This window comes from Lichenostomus cassidix, chromosome 2, assembly GCF_008360975.1.
Source record: "Lichenostomus cassidix isolate B80296 chromosome 2, HeHo_3.0, whole genome shotgun sequence".
In the NCBI taxonomy this organism is placed as follows: domain Eukaryota; kingdom Metazoa; phylum Chordata; class Aves; order Passeriformes; family Meliphagidae; genus Lichenostomus; species Lichenostomus cassidix.
In genome coordinates this window covers 43,880,655-43,895,971 of record NC_139482.1, presented here as the reverse complement: position 1 = coordinate 43,895,971, position 15,317 = coordinate 43,880,655, and the positions used below count along the sequence as shown (strand labels likewise).

The 15,317-nt window shown below is 39.8% G+C and overlaps 1 protein-coding gene across 1 annotated transcript in view; it reads right to left on the bottom strand.

Moving 5' to 3' along the window:
• Positions 1–15,317, bottom strand: part of GLB1 (galactosidase beta 1) — a 41,111-nt gene that overhangs the window by 10,817 nt on the left and 14,977 nt on the right. Inside the window, exons 3-12 of the mRNA XM_085051306.1 lie at positions 14,281–14,431; positions 13,923–13,983; positions 13,031–13,125; positions 11,605–11,785; positions 10,373–10,431; positions 9,367–9,488; positions 9,245–9,285; positions 8,674–8,786; positions 5,815–5,889; positions 256–345 (exon numbers count right to left, since the gene is read on the bottom strand). Coding sequence (XP_084907432.1) covers positions 256–345; positions 5,815–5,889; positions 8,674–8,786; positions 9,245–9,285; positions 9,367–9,488; positions 10,373–10,431; positions 11,605–11,785; positions 13,031–13,125; positions 13,923–13,983; positions 14,281–14,431 — 988 coding nt within the window. The remainder of the gene's footprint in view (positions 1–255; positions 346–5,814; positions 5,890–8,673; positions 8,787–9,244; positions 9,286–9,366; positions 9,489–10,372; positions 10,432–11,604; positions 11,786–13,030; positions 13,126–13,922; positions 13,984–14,280; positions 14,432–15,317) is intronic.

Below are 15,317 nucleotides of genomic sequence, written 5' to 3'. Positions count from 1 at the left end.
GAGAGGAGAGAAATCAAGGTGAAAGCCTGGACAGCAGAGATACCAACATCCACGGGAAGAAGAAAACCTCAGGTGCAAAACAGGAGCAATGTAGAATAGGGAAGGCCTCCAATGCAGAAATCCTGGATACCTTTATAATACTATTACTTCTTTGCTGAGATAATGTGTGAGACATAAGAGTTGAACAACCCACAGAGGGTTGTTCAAATAAACTTTACAAAATTACTGTAAAGTGACTACTGAAGGAATCCTCACCTGCTTTAGCTCAACGAAGGTCAATGGGTAAGTGCTTCTCACTGGTCCAGAAGGCGACAGTCCATCAAGAACCTGCAACACAGTGCCTGCCTGCAGCATAGAAAGAGCAGATAAATGAAGGTCAGTAAGGCTCAGTCCAAATGTAACAGCTTGCACATCCAGCCACCAAGCCAGCTAGCTACATGTGTCCAGAAAGTTAACAAATCTTTACACCATCCTTGCAGAGACATTTATAATACAATACAGCAGAAAGAACTGATGAATTCTGAAAGAAACATGCTACATGTAGAGCAGTGTTTTAAAAAAAAAGATATTCTAATTTTGCTATGCATTCATAAACATAAAAGTGACTCTTTACTATTTAACTAGAACTGACCCAAGAGTTTCTCACAAAGCTCTATAAACAAACACAATTGCTCTGGAACATTAATACAACGTAACTATATTATCATCTAAACTTTGCTCAATTATACTTAGAATCAAGCTGGGGAAGACACCACTAATTCCCACTGAGTTACTCTGGAATCATTCTGAGCTAAGTAGCTCCATCAAGAGCTATCCAAGATGAATTTACCCTATTTAGTCTTAACTGATTTTAGAAACTCTAAGGCGGTAAATTCAGTTGTCACTTGTAAGTGGCTGAATTGATTTTAGTGAGACTGGGAGCAAGGTTTACATGTATACTTTGCTGAATAAAGACCTAGATGTGTACAATTAAATTGCCTTTTGTGGCCATCTGCAACTTCCTTTTGTGGTTATAGAGTTTTCTACCCATCTACAATTCTCTCTCAAAGACCACTATTGGTTTTAGATTGGTCAAAATGCACACAATATGCCTAGTGGCTTACAAGCTTAAAAAATCAATTGCATGCAATTTTTCATGAAAGATATCAGTCTATTTCTCCACAATTATTGTCACTGTTCATGGTAACTGCACATTAGACATTCATAATACTTCTCATATACAGATTTACATTCAAATGCTTGAGAAAAAAAACAGGGAAAAAAGGTGTTTAAACTCATGTAGGACTATATACTGTAGGAGCACTCACAGAAACACAAACTTCTGAGGGTACGATAATGAGAGAAATATTTTTCAGAATATACATGAAAGTAGTGCTGAAATACTGAAATGTACATACAGTATTCTGCAGTGATGCAACAGAAGCCAGCATAAATTGTCTATGTACACATAATTAAGTCTGCAGCTTTGGCTGGGATATAGTTAATTTTCTTCATAGTAGTTCGTATGGGGCTGTGTTTTGGATTCTTGCTAAGACTGTTGATAACATGGGTAATTTGGTCATTGCTGAGCAAGGCTTACACAGACTCAAGAACGCTTCTGTTTCTCTCACTAGAGAATAGGCTGGGGATGCACAAGAAGTTGGGAGAGAACACGGCCCGGACAGCTGACCCCCACTGACCAAAGGGATACCCATACAGAGTCATGCTCAGCAATAAAAGCTGGGGGAAAAAGGAGGAAGGGGAGATGTTTGGAGTGACAGTGTTTATCTTGCCAAGTAATCAACACACACGAATTGTTCAAAAGGTGTGTGATGTGGCACTCTGGAACACGTGGAGAACACAGTAGTGGCTGGGTTAATACTTGGACTGAACAACCTTAGAGGTCTCTTCCAACATTAATGACTCTCTGATGGAGCCTTGCTTCCCTGGAGAGGGCTAAACACCTCCCCGCAAAAAGGCAGTAGCGAATGAGCTCCTTATTTTGCTTTACTTATGCATGCAATTTTTGCTTTACCTACTAAACTGTCTTTATCTAAACCCACAAGTTTTCACACCTCTACCTTTCCGATTCTCTCCCCCACCCTACTGGGGAGAGAATGAGTGGCTGCATAGTGTTCAGCTGCCTACCAGGATTAAACCACAGCAACCATGTAGACACAGACTTTTGAAATGAGCTTATCTTAACTCTGGCTAGGAACAAGCAAGCAAAAGGATGCCATAAGTATACAAAAGCTAACACCCACACTATCTGGAGATTGGGTCACCCTCACTAGCATGTCACCATAGCTAAGCATGTTCATCTAAGCAAGAAGACTGCTGGTCAAACATGGCTTGCAAAATTTTGATGAAACTAGTTTGCTTTTATGCTTTCAGTTCAAACACTGTACGTAAAATAGCAATCATCTTTCACAGAGTAAAACTTCCCAAACATTCCATACAGCATACATGCTCCATTCCATATGCTGTGCTCCTCCAAGGGAGCCAGTAATGTTACAACAACATGCAGGACTTGCCAGGCCACAGGAGAGATTGAACTACCAGGTCTTCAACAAGAGCTGTGAAGCAAGAAATGCACAGACACTGACAGAATTAATTTACAGAATTTAACAATCCTATGGGCGTTAATAGTCTTAGGTGAACCCAGGTGGACAGCAAAATCAGAAATGAAGATAAGCAGCATTAAGACGTGGTCACTTGAATGAGCTACTAAGTGGCAATGAATGCTGCTTTGTGCCTCACTGAACTGAACATTGACAGCTTGTACATGTGCCTGTTTGATTTTTTTTTTTTTTTTGAGTCTGTGCTATCAAAGGGGCTTCTATTCTGAAAATGGGTCAACCACATATGATTCACTTAGGGATTGGGCTGGTATCAGCTTGTTTCTTTGAAACTTCAGCTTTTCAGTCTTTGGTGGTACATACAAAAAAGCCCTCAAGACAAGATCTGGTCCTGCTGCAAGCTCCTGTAGACTGCTACACAGTGGACAATCAGTATCACAACAGAAACTTAACCCAAAAATTACAAATATTGTCAGGAATTTTTAAAAACAACCTGTAAAACAACAGATGACTATTAATAAAAACAGCAATACTTTTTTAATCCTCCAAAGCAAAGTCTTCAAAACCCAAACGTAAGATCAAGCATGAAAAAAAAAGAAACAAGACAACTCCAACAGGAATATCAACTACTGTCAGCATCCTGTTTGCTTAACCCTTTTCTAGCCCCAACATACACCAGCATTGCCTGCTACTTGCTATTGAGGTCTCCACATTTTAAGAACTGAGCACATTTCCAGAACCTATGAGCCTGCAGGCTGCTGTGCTAGGGCAAGCACTTCCTTGTGACCAAGCACTCCTCAGGGCCCTCCAAGTGGTGACCAGAAACTACCACCTGCTTAGCCACATGAACACATTGCAGGCACTAAGACTCATTCATTTCCCTCTGGAAAGGATGCTTCCCAACTTCTGGGTCTTAAACCCTTAAAAACCTTTCATTTGGTTCACATTTCTTGAGCTGCAGTTCTGCCTTTGCTGGCCCTCATTCCTCGTTGTCAACACCTCTCTTTTGCATATACGCAAAAGTATTTTTTTCCTCATCACCTGCTCTTCTGTCCCCTGCTCTTATATACCAAAATCAGCATCTCAAGCATCTTTTAGTAAATTCTATTTTTCCCACCAAAGAGGATTCTTTAAAATAATTCAAAGCTCAAAATGAACAACTGGCCTGATCAGGGGAGTTGGTATTTAAGGACTGAATTGTCACAGAATATCTTGTGGAAAAAAAAGATAGCGAACACCCTGCTCTGGTTACATGTACCTCTGTAAAGTACACCATATGATGCCTGAAAATACTCCAGAGTCTCCTTTCTCTTTTCCTTTCTGCAAAAGTGTCAAGGGAGTTGGTTCACTGGAGTAGATTCAATGCTCTCCATAGCAGACTGACTGCTGGACCTCAGCTGCAAAGTGAAGATCCACACAGTACCTGTGTGAGAACTGACTGTGACATAGCTAGGAAGTTTACTGCTACCAAAGCTAAGCGCTATTAATTAAGAATATTCCCTCTGATATTCACCAAAACACATTCAAGCTTCTTTGCACAACAAGGTGCATTGGACCTTGGGGCTACAATGGAATCTGGAAGGTGGCTTTGGGCTGGGACAGTACAAAGCCACTGTGATTTGAGATTTGTCCTGTGCAGCAGGGCAACCTTGCAGAATAAACTGCTGCTGAAGTTAAGCAGTTGGTCACCGAGCAAAAGGCCACCTTCTTCACAGAAAACAGTTCCAGAGGCTTTCAGTGCAGATGGCAGTGTATATTCAGGCATGACAGGAACCTTACATCTGGCAGTTTAGACATGCCATCTAGATTCCTAAAACTGCTGCCTGGAGAGTGTAATACTTCCTCTCAAAAAAGTCAGAAAGTGTAGCAGGTGCAGGTCAGGTCAAAGCTGTAATATTTGAGCAAGTTTGGTCATCTGACTCCTTTGTGAGAGTCCAACACCTTCCATTTCTTGAAGGCATGGAAGAGAAAGTTTATCATGTTAGTGCAAGTGGACAGCCTTATCTGAGAGCCATGAACCATGACAAGACAGGAGAGTCAAAATCTGATAACTGGTGCTCTCAACCAAAGACAGCAGCCACAGCAGTGGGCGTAGGAATAAGAGCCCATAATTAGTCACTACTGCCAGTGCAGTGAAACCTCATGCGGCAAGAAGATACTCAAAGGTTGAAAATGATATAGATCTGTTTCAACTTCACAGGTGAACCACTTCTGTGCAAAAAGCATTTCTGCCCACCACTTGAGCGGAATGACTTGAAAGTGCCTGCAAAGCCTTATCACTACTAAATTTTGCAATGCTTCAGTTGCAGAGGGTAACAGATCAGATACATCACTAATTGGAAAAATAACTGCCAAACTGAAATTACAAAGTATAAAGTAAAATCATTAGGAGTTACAGTATCCAGCATATCAACTGCAGCAATCCTTCATCTCAAAACTTGTCTGTGCCCAGCAGAAACAATTCATAGTTGTTCATACCTGCTGTCTCTTCTGTTGCCCATTAAACCATCCACTTCACTCTCTGCAGGAACCTAGCTCCCAACTGTACCTCACAGAAAATTGTCCTTGGTCCTATAAGGATGGTGCTATGATCAAACCTCAGATACTTGAGAGCTGGCCAGCTACAGCACTGTTGCGTGACAGGACCTAACAAAGCTGGGTTCTTCATGCTTAGTTCTGTGTGTTTTTCCCTCAGTGGGAAACTGATTTAATTTCTCTCATCAGCTCGAGGTTTGCACAAGTCTCATCAGAAACTTTATTAATAAGACTTCCAAATTTATCAAAAATGTTCCACATTCAAAATTTACACACCTATAACTATTTAAAATATGTATATCCTACTTTTCCTTCTACTTTAGAGGTGTCACCAGCTACAAAAACAGTATTTGCTCATAGCTGTCATGCTGGCATTCCCCCAGCTACATTATGCATACATGAGTTATCTTGACAACTATGATTCTGTTGTGTGACTAATATATTTATTTCAGTTTAGTAAAAAATCAGGGACATACTGCAAATTGCAAAAACCATCTTTTTTTATATCCAGGTAAGATGTATTTGCTCATTTTCTTATAGGGGCATGATTCCTAACTCCCAAGCTCTGCTCCCTCCTTCCTCCAAGTTGCTTTCCAGGTTTTCTTCTTTATTTTATAGACTATCTGGAACCCGTTGTGACACCCTTAAAACCAGTTCTTTGTAAAAAGCAAACACAAAGCATTATGAAACGATTCACAGTATATTACAAATGTTAATTTACCTTCTGCAAGCGAACCTTTCCATATGCAAATTTGGGTGTTGTTGGAGGGATAAGACCTTCTGGCAACTGCTTATACTAGAAAGAGAAGGAGAAAAAAAAAAACCACACACACAAAACTTAAATACAAACACACTTTAACTGAATTCTCACTTTACATTTCACAACTTACAAAATTACAACTTTGGCTTAAAGTAAATAATCTCCCCAAAGGTTACAGCTGCCTCTAGTCTTAAGATGGAGATTCTTTTTTTAAAAAAAATCTGACTTGATCACAAACAGTAAACATTTTTAATAACTATTCAACTCAAGGTAAAGGTATACTGAATTGGCAAAAAATCCCAGTGCCCTTGGAGCCCTCCTGTGGCTACAAGCTTGAGTTACTGTCTTCCACAGCTTTTCTGCAGTCCTCTCCCCAGTTCATGGGGGCTTGAGTGAATCTTTCCAAATCTGTAGGACAGTAATTCCACCTGACCCTTCCTCTAAAACATTTCCTTATAGGAATTATTAGCCTCTTGTGCCTTTCCTTTCATTGTTTCTGTATTTCACCACCATCACCTGCTAATCCATAACTGCCTGGGCTGTGATCTTTGAGTAGCAGGCTTTGAGACCACAGCTTCATGAATCCCTGAGGTCCCATTTTTAGCTTCCCTCTGGTCCTGTTCTAGACAACTGTCCAATCAGTCATAGGGAAACTTGATAAGGAAACCCTCTGACCACCTGTCTACTTGTGGTTACTGCCCCACAGTTTTAAAAAGAAGCACCTGAAATCAGCAGAAAGAAAGGATGAGGAGCGGCAGACCAGACAGTGGCTTTCTGCCCAATACCTTCTCCTTTCTAAGCCCACAACCTTTTTTTCTCCTTGTCATCATCCTCTTCTCCCTCTCCTGCCATTACTTTGTCTTAAGTAATATCTGCTCTTCCCATCTGTTCTTTCATTAACTAGACATGGCCTGCCTGTGTACCAGAGAAAAATGTTGTGCAGATGAGATACTCATGTGAACAAGCAATTCAAGCCTAGATTTTAATAAACATGTACAGAAGACCACCCTTGTGAAGAGTGTCTCCATCTGCAAATTTGGTGACTTCAGAGTGCTTACCTTGTCAGCTTTTTTAAAAACAAATTTGGTTAGGAGCTGAAACAGTTTTTGGTTTAGTTGGGGGTTTTCTGTTTTGTTTTTAACAGACCACAGAAGTATAATTTCCAATGCTATCCCGTAAAGTGTCAATTACGCATAGATGAAAGCCTGATTTACATTTCTGGTTACAAGTTCATTTCTTTTTCTCCATATTTGAAAATAATCAAGATATCCAGATTTAAAGTAAATAAAAACTGCATTCACCCAAGAGAAGAAGTCAAAAGCAGGAAATTTCAGCCCAAATAGTAGAACTTAAGAAGATACTGTCTGCAACTGAAAGAACCTGTAGACTGAAATTCTTGTTCATTACATTTTTTAACTAATGGAAACTGTAAAGGAAGATTTTAATGGTAGCCTTTGTAGCACAGCCAACATGTTGAACACATGTTATTCCAGGCAGCTTTCTTTCATTGGTTTTGCCTCAAACTGCAACTGAGTAGATAAATTGTTTAAAATACACAGCAGGGACAGGAAAACTTCACTGAAAATCTATGGATATCCAAAGTAAGAAACAAACAAGCCACACCAAAAAATATGACGCAACACACCTGAGGTTATACTGAACACTTCACATCTTATCAAGTCTCTCTCACTGCACTAGAACACTACTTACATCTCAGACAGGGATCTTGTACCTTGAAGAAAACAACTCATACCCAGGAAGTGTGTGTATTACTCTGATGAGAAAAGCTGTATCAAGAAAGGCAGGAAGCTCCCCTTGGAAAGGCTATCAAAATTATTCCATCAATTTATCCCATTAGGCTTAGGGATAATGGCAAAATTGAAGAAAAAAATCCACAGTAGGCCTTCCACAGTTACAGAGATAAAGGCATGCTCAACCCTAGAGAAAGTGTAGTACACTTTTTCGGAGATCAATTCCAGAATAAAAATATCTTCTAGTGAATAGGAATGTTGCTGGTATGCAATAGGATAGCGAGTATAAGCCTGACCCTTGCAATTCACATGGAACCTGTGTTCAAGCCCCATCTGAGCAGCCTCCAATGCAAGGCTATTCAAAACCCAGACACAGCTTCCATGTTTCACTTCAACCTCCAGTTTGTGGACACTGTGCACTCTTACAGCAAGGCAAAGCTGGTCCCACCCACTAGCTGCAGTTTGTGAAAACACAAAACCAAGATGTGTTCTTTTGAGTAAGCCTGGTCTTTCTCACAGAGGCCAAAACCTCAACATGAAGCCAGGGATAGACAGCCAAAGCACTAAGCTGCAGTATGCAGCTTTATTTATTATCAAATCATGAGCCTAAGCTGACCAAACTGATTGATGCTGCAAGGAAACGCTCTGCACTCCTCCTGCATCTCTGCTCCCAGCCAAACCCTTCCCTCTGCTCTCCTTGTGGCAACCCTGGCTCTCATCCAACTGAGTGAGCTGATTCATCCTACTGACCTTCAGCTGAGAGAAAACAAATATAGCAAAAAAGAGAGCTGAATCACGTCAGTGTCAGACCTACAACAGTATCATCTCCTCCAAAAGGAAGGAGGGAGCTATTGGGACAGAAAGGATAGCTAGAAGAGGTGCAAGATCTTTTCCCTTTCATAACAAGAAGCAGTTAGGTTGGCCTAATTGTCTTGTTCCATTTCACTTCCCCCAGCTGCTGAAAGTAGTAAATTGAGGAGTAATTTACACCAACACAAGAACAAGAGACTTTGGAGTACACTGGAGATGTTTCAAAGAACTATTCTAAAAATGTCCTGGGCACACTCACCATACCAATGACTTCTCTCAAGGCAAAATACTTTTCTGTCAGATCTCCTGCTTCGCTCAGTGGAGCATCATAGTCATAACTAGTGGGCTGAGGCATATAAGGCATATTAGCACCTAGGGGAGAAGGAAAAAGCAAAAAGTAATACAAACAGTGGAAAAGATTTTTTTTTCCAAAGGTATCAACTTTCAGAATTCTTTCCGATTACAACCAGACTCTGCTACATTTTCAGATTCAGGGCAGGCCTTGATGTTTGGGATTTGGCGTAAGAAACTGTTCCTGATGGAAGACAATGTCCTTGTGAGCTTACACCACTCTGTGAAATATTCTGAAGATAAACACATTTTTCTGTGTTTCAACTGTTTCACAGGACTGAGTCAAGCAAAAGTAGCCTTGGCAAAGATATGTACCATGTGGGTTTGGTACAACATAATGGTAATAAACAGAGAACAGCTACTGCAGTCATCCTTTGCCATGCTGAAGTAGGCACAGCTTATTCTTTCACAGAATACATTACTACCTAATTCATAAATAGCTCCCCTCCACCACTAGTATCATTTAAATAATTTCTTACCATTCCAATAGGCAAAGTTAGTCCCACCTATAAACATGTACCTAAAAAGAAAAAAAATCAGGTTTTGCTGAACTGGGAAAAGAAATCCCCCCAAAATTAAGCTCTACTGAACACACACTTACAGGTTAACGTTAGCACCACGTGCCAGGATTTCATTAAGTGTTTTAGCTATAGTTTGTGCTGGCACAACAGAATGACGGTGCCCCCAGTGATCCAACCATCCAGTATAAAACTCAGAATTAACCTGAAAGGAGGAAGGGCAAAAGAGGAAGGGAAAACATGAAGAGGGAACAAGAATAGAATGCAATGTGATTTAAGGTTCCTAACTGTAAGAGGGAAGGCAAAAAAGGGACCTTGACTAAGCCGACCCATTTTTAAACTGCTGTAAATACAACAAAATACTAAATCAGTCCTTTTCAGCAGACTATTGGTCAAAGAAATTACAGGATTGTTTCAATAATTTTAGAGAGACACTTCGAAAATAATTGCTTAAGCACCATAGAGCATGGATTTCCCAGGAACCTGTCAACAAGGATGTGTTTCAGATGCTTGGCATTCAGGTAAATGATGGAACCAACACATTCTCTGCAGAATAGCATACAAAGACTGGATATAATAAAAAATAAATATTTCAGATTATTCTCTAAACAACTCCATAGCACAGAGATAATCTTGTACCCTCAACGGACCTTCTCCCTTTGTCAAAATGGCTTTCAGTATTCACACATCCCACTATAGCTTGTGTAAAATCTCTAGGGTAGCTGAAAACAGGAAGCAACCTCTAACCTGCCCTCTTCATTTTGCTTTTAACTTCCACCTACACATGTATCTCACTAAATCATCTAACCATCCTTAGTGTCTCTGCTGCTTTGTAAACATTTGTCTTAGCAAGGAAAACTACTGAAACAAAATCAATACTTTTTGAGACCAATATAGCATTTGCAGAACAGCAGTTAATGTGGATTTGACAAACACACACAGAAGCTCCTCTATTCACTTTTTTTGATTTGGAAATTGTGTCTTCACCAACAGGTCCCTAAAACTGTTTAATGCACTGCTGCCAACTCCTCTCTGATTAACAATTCCAAGATTAGAAATTATACAAAAAATTTAAGTGAAAAGACATACCAAAGGGCCCTTAGGTTCGCTGCTCCTTTGAGCTAAGAATGCTGCTGTGACATTGCCACCTATAAACAGAAAGAAATAAAATTGAGTTGCTATATCCATGACTTTCTGGGTCCTTAATTTTACTGAAATTGGTGTCAGCTCCCTTCCAGCCTAGCAAAAATCATGATAAGAAAACTACTCCAGCAAACACAGGAATCAATACTTTTGATTCCAACGTTTAATTTACAAAATTTATCTAAAATATATACATGCAAGTATGCATGCTTGTGTACATGTTTTTGCTTTTGAGATACATCTTTTGAAAACCCAGCTTTTCTCAGAAATGACATCCTGGCACAAAGTCTGAGATGTGTCAGTATTGCTATTTGATGTTTGGAAAGTCTAGGTCTGGGGTTTTGTTATCAAGGCTATGGGGAAGAAAAGAAGCCAGGCAATCTCTACAGAGGTGTTTCACTTTTGATTGCTCCCAGTGGCTCAAGCCACAGTGGCTGGAAATAACCATTATGGTGAGTAGCTCACCATTTCATAAATGATATACATGAAGGAGCTCACAGTTTGATTCTACTTGTAAGAAAACAGACCCCTGCTAAGCACACATGTCTGGCTTTAGAGAGAATAATGTACAGGAGAGGCCACACATTAAAAAAAATGAAAATATCTGTCTTGGAGTTTGTTTCTTGTGCCTTAAGCCTATTTTGTCAAGTCCATGCAGTATATGAACATTTAAATGCTTAACTCTCCTATTAAAAGGGTGCTTTCTGATTACACTCCTTATCCTTAGCCATTCTTCAGGCCTGCATAACAGCAAACTGCAGCAGTGTGCACACTTCTAATGATGACCTTCAACAGGTTTGTTTTTTCCTAATAACCTCTGCCTCAAAAAAAAAAAAAGGTTTTTAGATGGCTGGATTCTAGAACAGACATTAAAAACCCCAACACAAAAGAAAATTACATGGAATCAATGTCAACTATTATTGCTAATTTTTAGGAGATATGTACTACAAGCAGTGTAAATTGCTTATTCATGATTTCAAGATGGAAGGAAGTGATTATGACTCTCTAACTGGGTGCTCATGGGTGATTCTTCCACATTTAAGAGTACACCAAATATACATAAATGCCTATTACCCCATTTATACAAAGCAGGCATGTTTGGCAAGCAGTCAAATCAGTTTGTCCTCTCACAAAAACTCAGAAACCAGAATTTTTGTTATCAAACAGCAGTCTCCAACCTGGGGCAAAGTCCACTGTTGCATAAAGACCCTGGAGGGCCCCACATTTCAAGTGGAACTGGCTTGCACCATCAGTTGTGAAGAGCACCACCTCATCCCCAAGATGCAGGCGGAAGAGCTTCAGAAGGAAGCGCAGGTAGTTGTAGTCACAAGCAAAGTAGCTTCCATACTCGTTCTCTACCTGCAGAGTAAAAGCAAGTCAGTAAAGCTGTAGCCAATTTTAGCCTGCATCTAATAAAACCAGAAACCACAAGTCCAACCTTCTTCTTCCTTTGACAGCAATGTTGGAAATGTCATTTTAACTCCAGATCTGAGGAGTAAGAGAAGGCAAGACTCATTCCTCTCACCTGTATCTTACAGTGGAGCAATCACTGTTCAGAGCTAAGCCATTTTCCTGCAAAATTCTCCCCACCCAAAAGTATCTACTGTACAGTGATCATAACACAGCCTCTATTAAAATTTGAGATTTAAATCCCACCTCCCAAGCAGAACAATAAAGCCATAGAATGGGTTGTGAAACGATCAAAACTGCAACAAAATTGGACATTCAGAACAGGTATCTACAAAGGGCTCACATGAACCAAAAATCCCAGCAATAGACTCAAAAGCACTTAGGGGAGAAGGACAACTATGCTACTCTCGAGAGGTACACATCTTGCCCCTTTCCCAAGGAGATGAACTCTTGACCTCCAAATCTAATAGGTTCCAATCCTGAAGGCTATTCCTGAAAATCCTGTTATAAGCATCTTATTGCTGCCAAAGAATAGTTTTGCCCAGTGCTTCTGCTCAACAGGTAAAACACATTGCTCAACAAAATTATCTTGGGCATATTACAAGAAGGGTCTCTTATCTCATCCTGCGTCAGTGAGGGAGTTTAAAAAAATTTAAATAAAGCTTTTGTTATGATCAAATACTAAGAATATGGAACAATAACCCTTGCACATCGAGAAGGAGTTTAAGAGAGAAGCTACTCACCATGAACATACAAAATCATGTCCTTAAACATTTACAAGTTAGGTGCTAAATTTTGAGGTCATTTTTGTCACAAGCTTTAGGCTTATGCCATCCTGCTTTTGCTTCTATCTATCTATGGATATTATTATTCCCCTTTTTCCTCTCAGATTGCTCCAGGTGATTGTAATGTATTTTGGCTTTATGTGAACCTCAGATCTAAAAAGCTACACAAGTTCCCTCTATTGCTTTATATGGTTGCGGCAAACAATTTGACAGAGCAGATGAGTGCCCTCTGAGTTCTAGAAACAGGGCATTCAGTTCTTTAGGACAAGGTATTTCATCAGAATCTTTCAGCTGCCTCGAACTCTTAAAAAAACCACCTTTGACACCACCACCCAAGACCCATAGAGTGTCTCTAAGAGCAGTATAAGCGTTCATGCTGCTTGGGTTCATCTGATTTTCAGAAAGTTACCTGCACCATGATGATTGGACCTCCATTTTGATAGAGGTAAGGCCTCATCTTTGGCAAAAGGACACTCATCCATCTCTCTACTGCTTCCAGGTAATCTATGATACACAAAGTACAATTGTTTCACAACTCTTCTGCTTTTTTCTATTTTTGTTTTAAATCACATATGGGTTATTTTTACCTAGTGTTCTAATTACATAAATTATTAAGAGCATTTAATGAATAGATTGCTCTTATAGTTGAACAGATGTGCTCTTATACTTGTTCATAAATGTCAGCTTCCAGTACAGTTTACTAAAAAAATAAAACAATTAAATACTGATGAACTTGGAAAATTATCAAAAGGACTTCATTATGTCTCTCAGGTTGACCTAATACATTTCAACAGGAAGACAAATTCAACTGTTGATCAATGTACTATTTTTTAAACTAGATAATTTAACCCACAATCAGCAGAACTGAAGTTGGATATGATATCTATATATTCATCCCCTACATGCACTTCAATAAACACATTAATCTCCTGTCTCATATGAAAAGGGAGCACATAGAATGCTGTAACAAGTTCTGGATTGCACACTGACCAGACAGGAAGGATCTCCATTATGAATGCCTGTGGCAAAACCAAAAACCTCAAAGCTGAAGCTACCTGTCTTTTCCTCAATGGTGACAATGATTGCCCTCCTGGCACCAACTTGACAATGCCTCAGAAACTTTCTCCCCTAGTTTCTCAGTTCTTGAATACTTTTTGAATGCACTGTTCTAATTAAAAGTAATAGAGATTTTACTCACAAGAAAGCTTGAACTGAAATATGAATTATCTAGTAATGGTCTCAATTAGCAAGTCCCCTTCCTGCTGAAGTGTATTTTTGATAGCCTTTTTTGATGCCTCTACCTGAATCAGAAGACCTGAGAACAATTGATTTCTTCTCCAAGAGCCATGCAGGAAGACCTCCCTGGGAAAAGAAAGGGAAACACTTCAGTGACATTTTTAGGAAACCTAAGAAGAATTTAGCCATTTAGCCACTCAATTCATGAGACATGAAAACTGTATTTTCTACAAGAAAGTAGAAATTCCTAATTAAAAAAACAAATACAGAGTAAGCTTGTATTGTAAGAAGTCACTTAGGATGCACTTAGGATACACTAAACCAAGATTCTTGTCCAAGGATATGACAAGTAAGTTTGTCTACTTGAAGAAATACTTGCACTAGATTTACCCTAGAAAAGAGCTGTTACAAAAGGTTGTATACCATGTCCCATTCTGCACAGATGTAAGGTCCAGCTCTCAGGATAACAAGCAATCCAGTGTCATTAGCAAGCTGCAGAAAATATTCCAGATCTTTGCCACCATGAAAGTCATACGTGCCCATCTGAGGTTCATGGTAGTTCCATGGGACATACCTATTGAGAGAGAAAACCACCTTCTATTAGGAAACTGGGACTAAACCAGAATTCTCAATAACAACTATTTGCACTACATACCCCAGAGATAAGTAATGCTGCACTGATCCTTCAGATCAGTAAAAGACAGGAATAACTCTAGGGCCTTTCTTCTCTGAGGTATTTCATATGGCACAAGGCATTAAAATTAACACTGAAATTAGGGTTATGTCAGCAGGAGTCCCTATCAGTGCAAGAAGAGGTTCTGGCAGTGCCATTTTGAAACCATGTCTGTTCCAAAATTTAAGTAAACAGTTTTGAAGCTGCCAGCTGTACAGTGGTGGGAGGTTGATGAGGAGATGAATGTGGTAAACCACTCATGAAGGAGGAGGCCAAGAATGAACTTGCCCAAAACTGCACATGACCCTTCATGAATGGATCACCCAGCTTGTACAGGGAACACCAAAAAGGCTGACAGGTCCATGCTGCTGCCACTGCAAGGAACTTGAAAAACACCTAAGCCTCAAACAGTATTGCATCTAGGTGCTGAAAGTTGTCAGTGACCAGGAACAATGCAAGTCCTGGAAAACCACCACTGGAAGAACAGTCAGGTTAAGCAGATGTTAAGGTGCCCGAGAGCTTGGACAAAGTAAAACTTCATTTCAACTAAGCAGCAAAGCTACCAAACAAGCAGATCACCACTTGAAAGAACACCTCTCCTACTTCCAGAACATAGGCGACCACAACCTCAGCACAGAAGATCCCACAGAAATAAAAAAAAATACACACGGTTGCAAGACAACAAAGAAACAGTAATCGACCAACTACCACAAGTAATGTAGTTGATGGTCCCTGCTTGACAACCACAAGTGTTTTGTTTGCCACAGCACTAAGTGGCAGTAAAGCA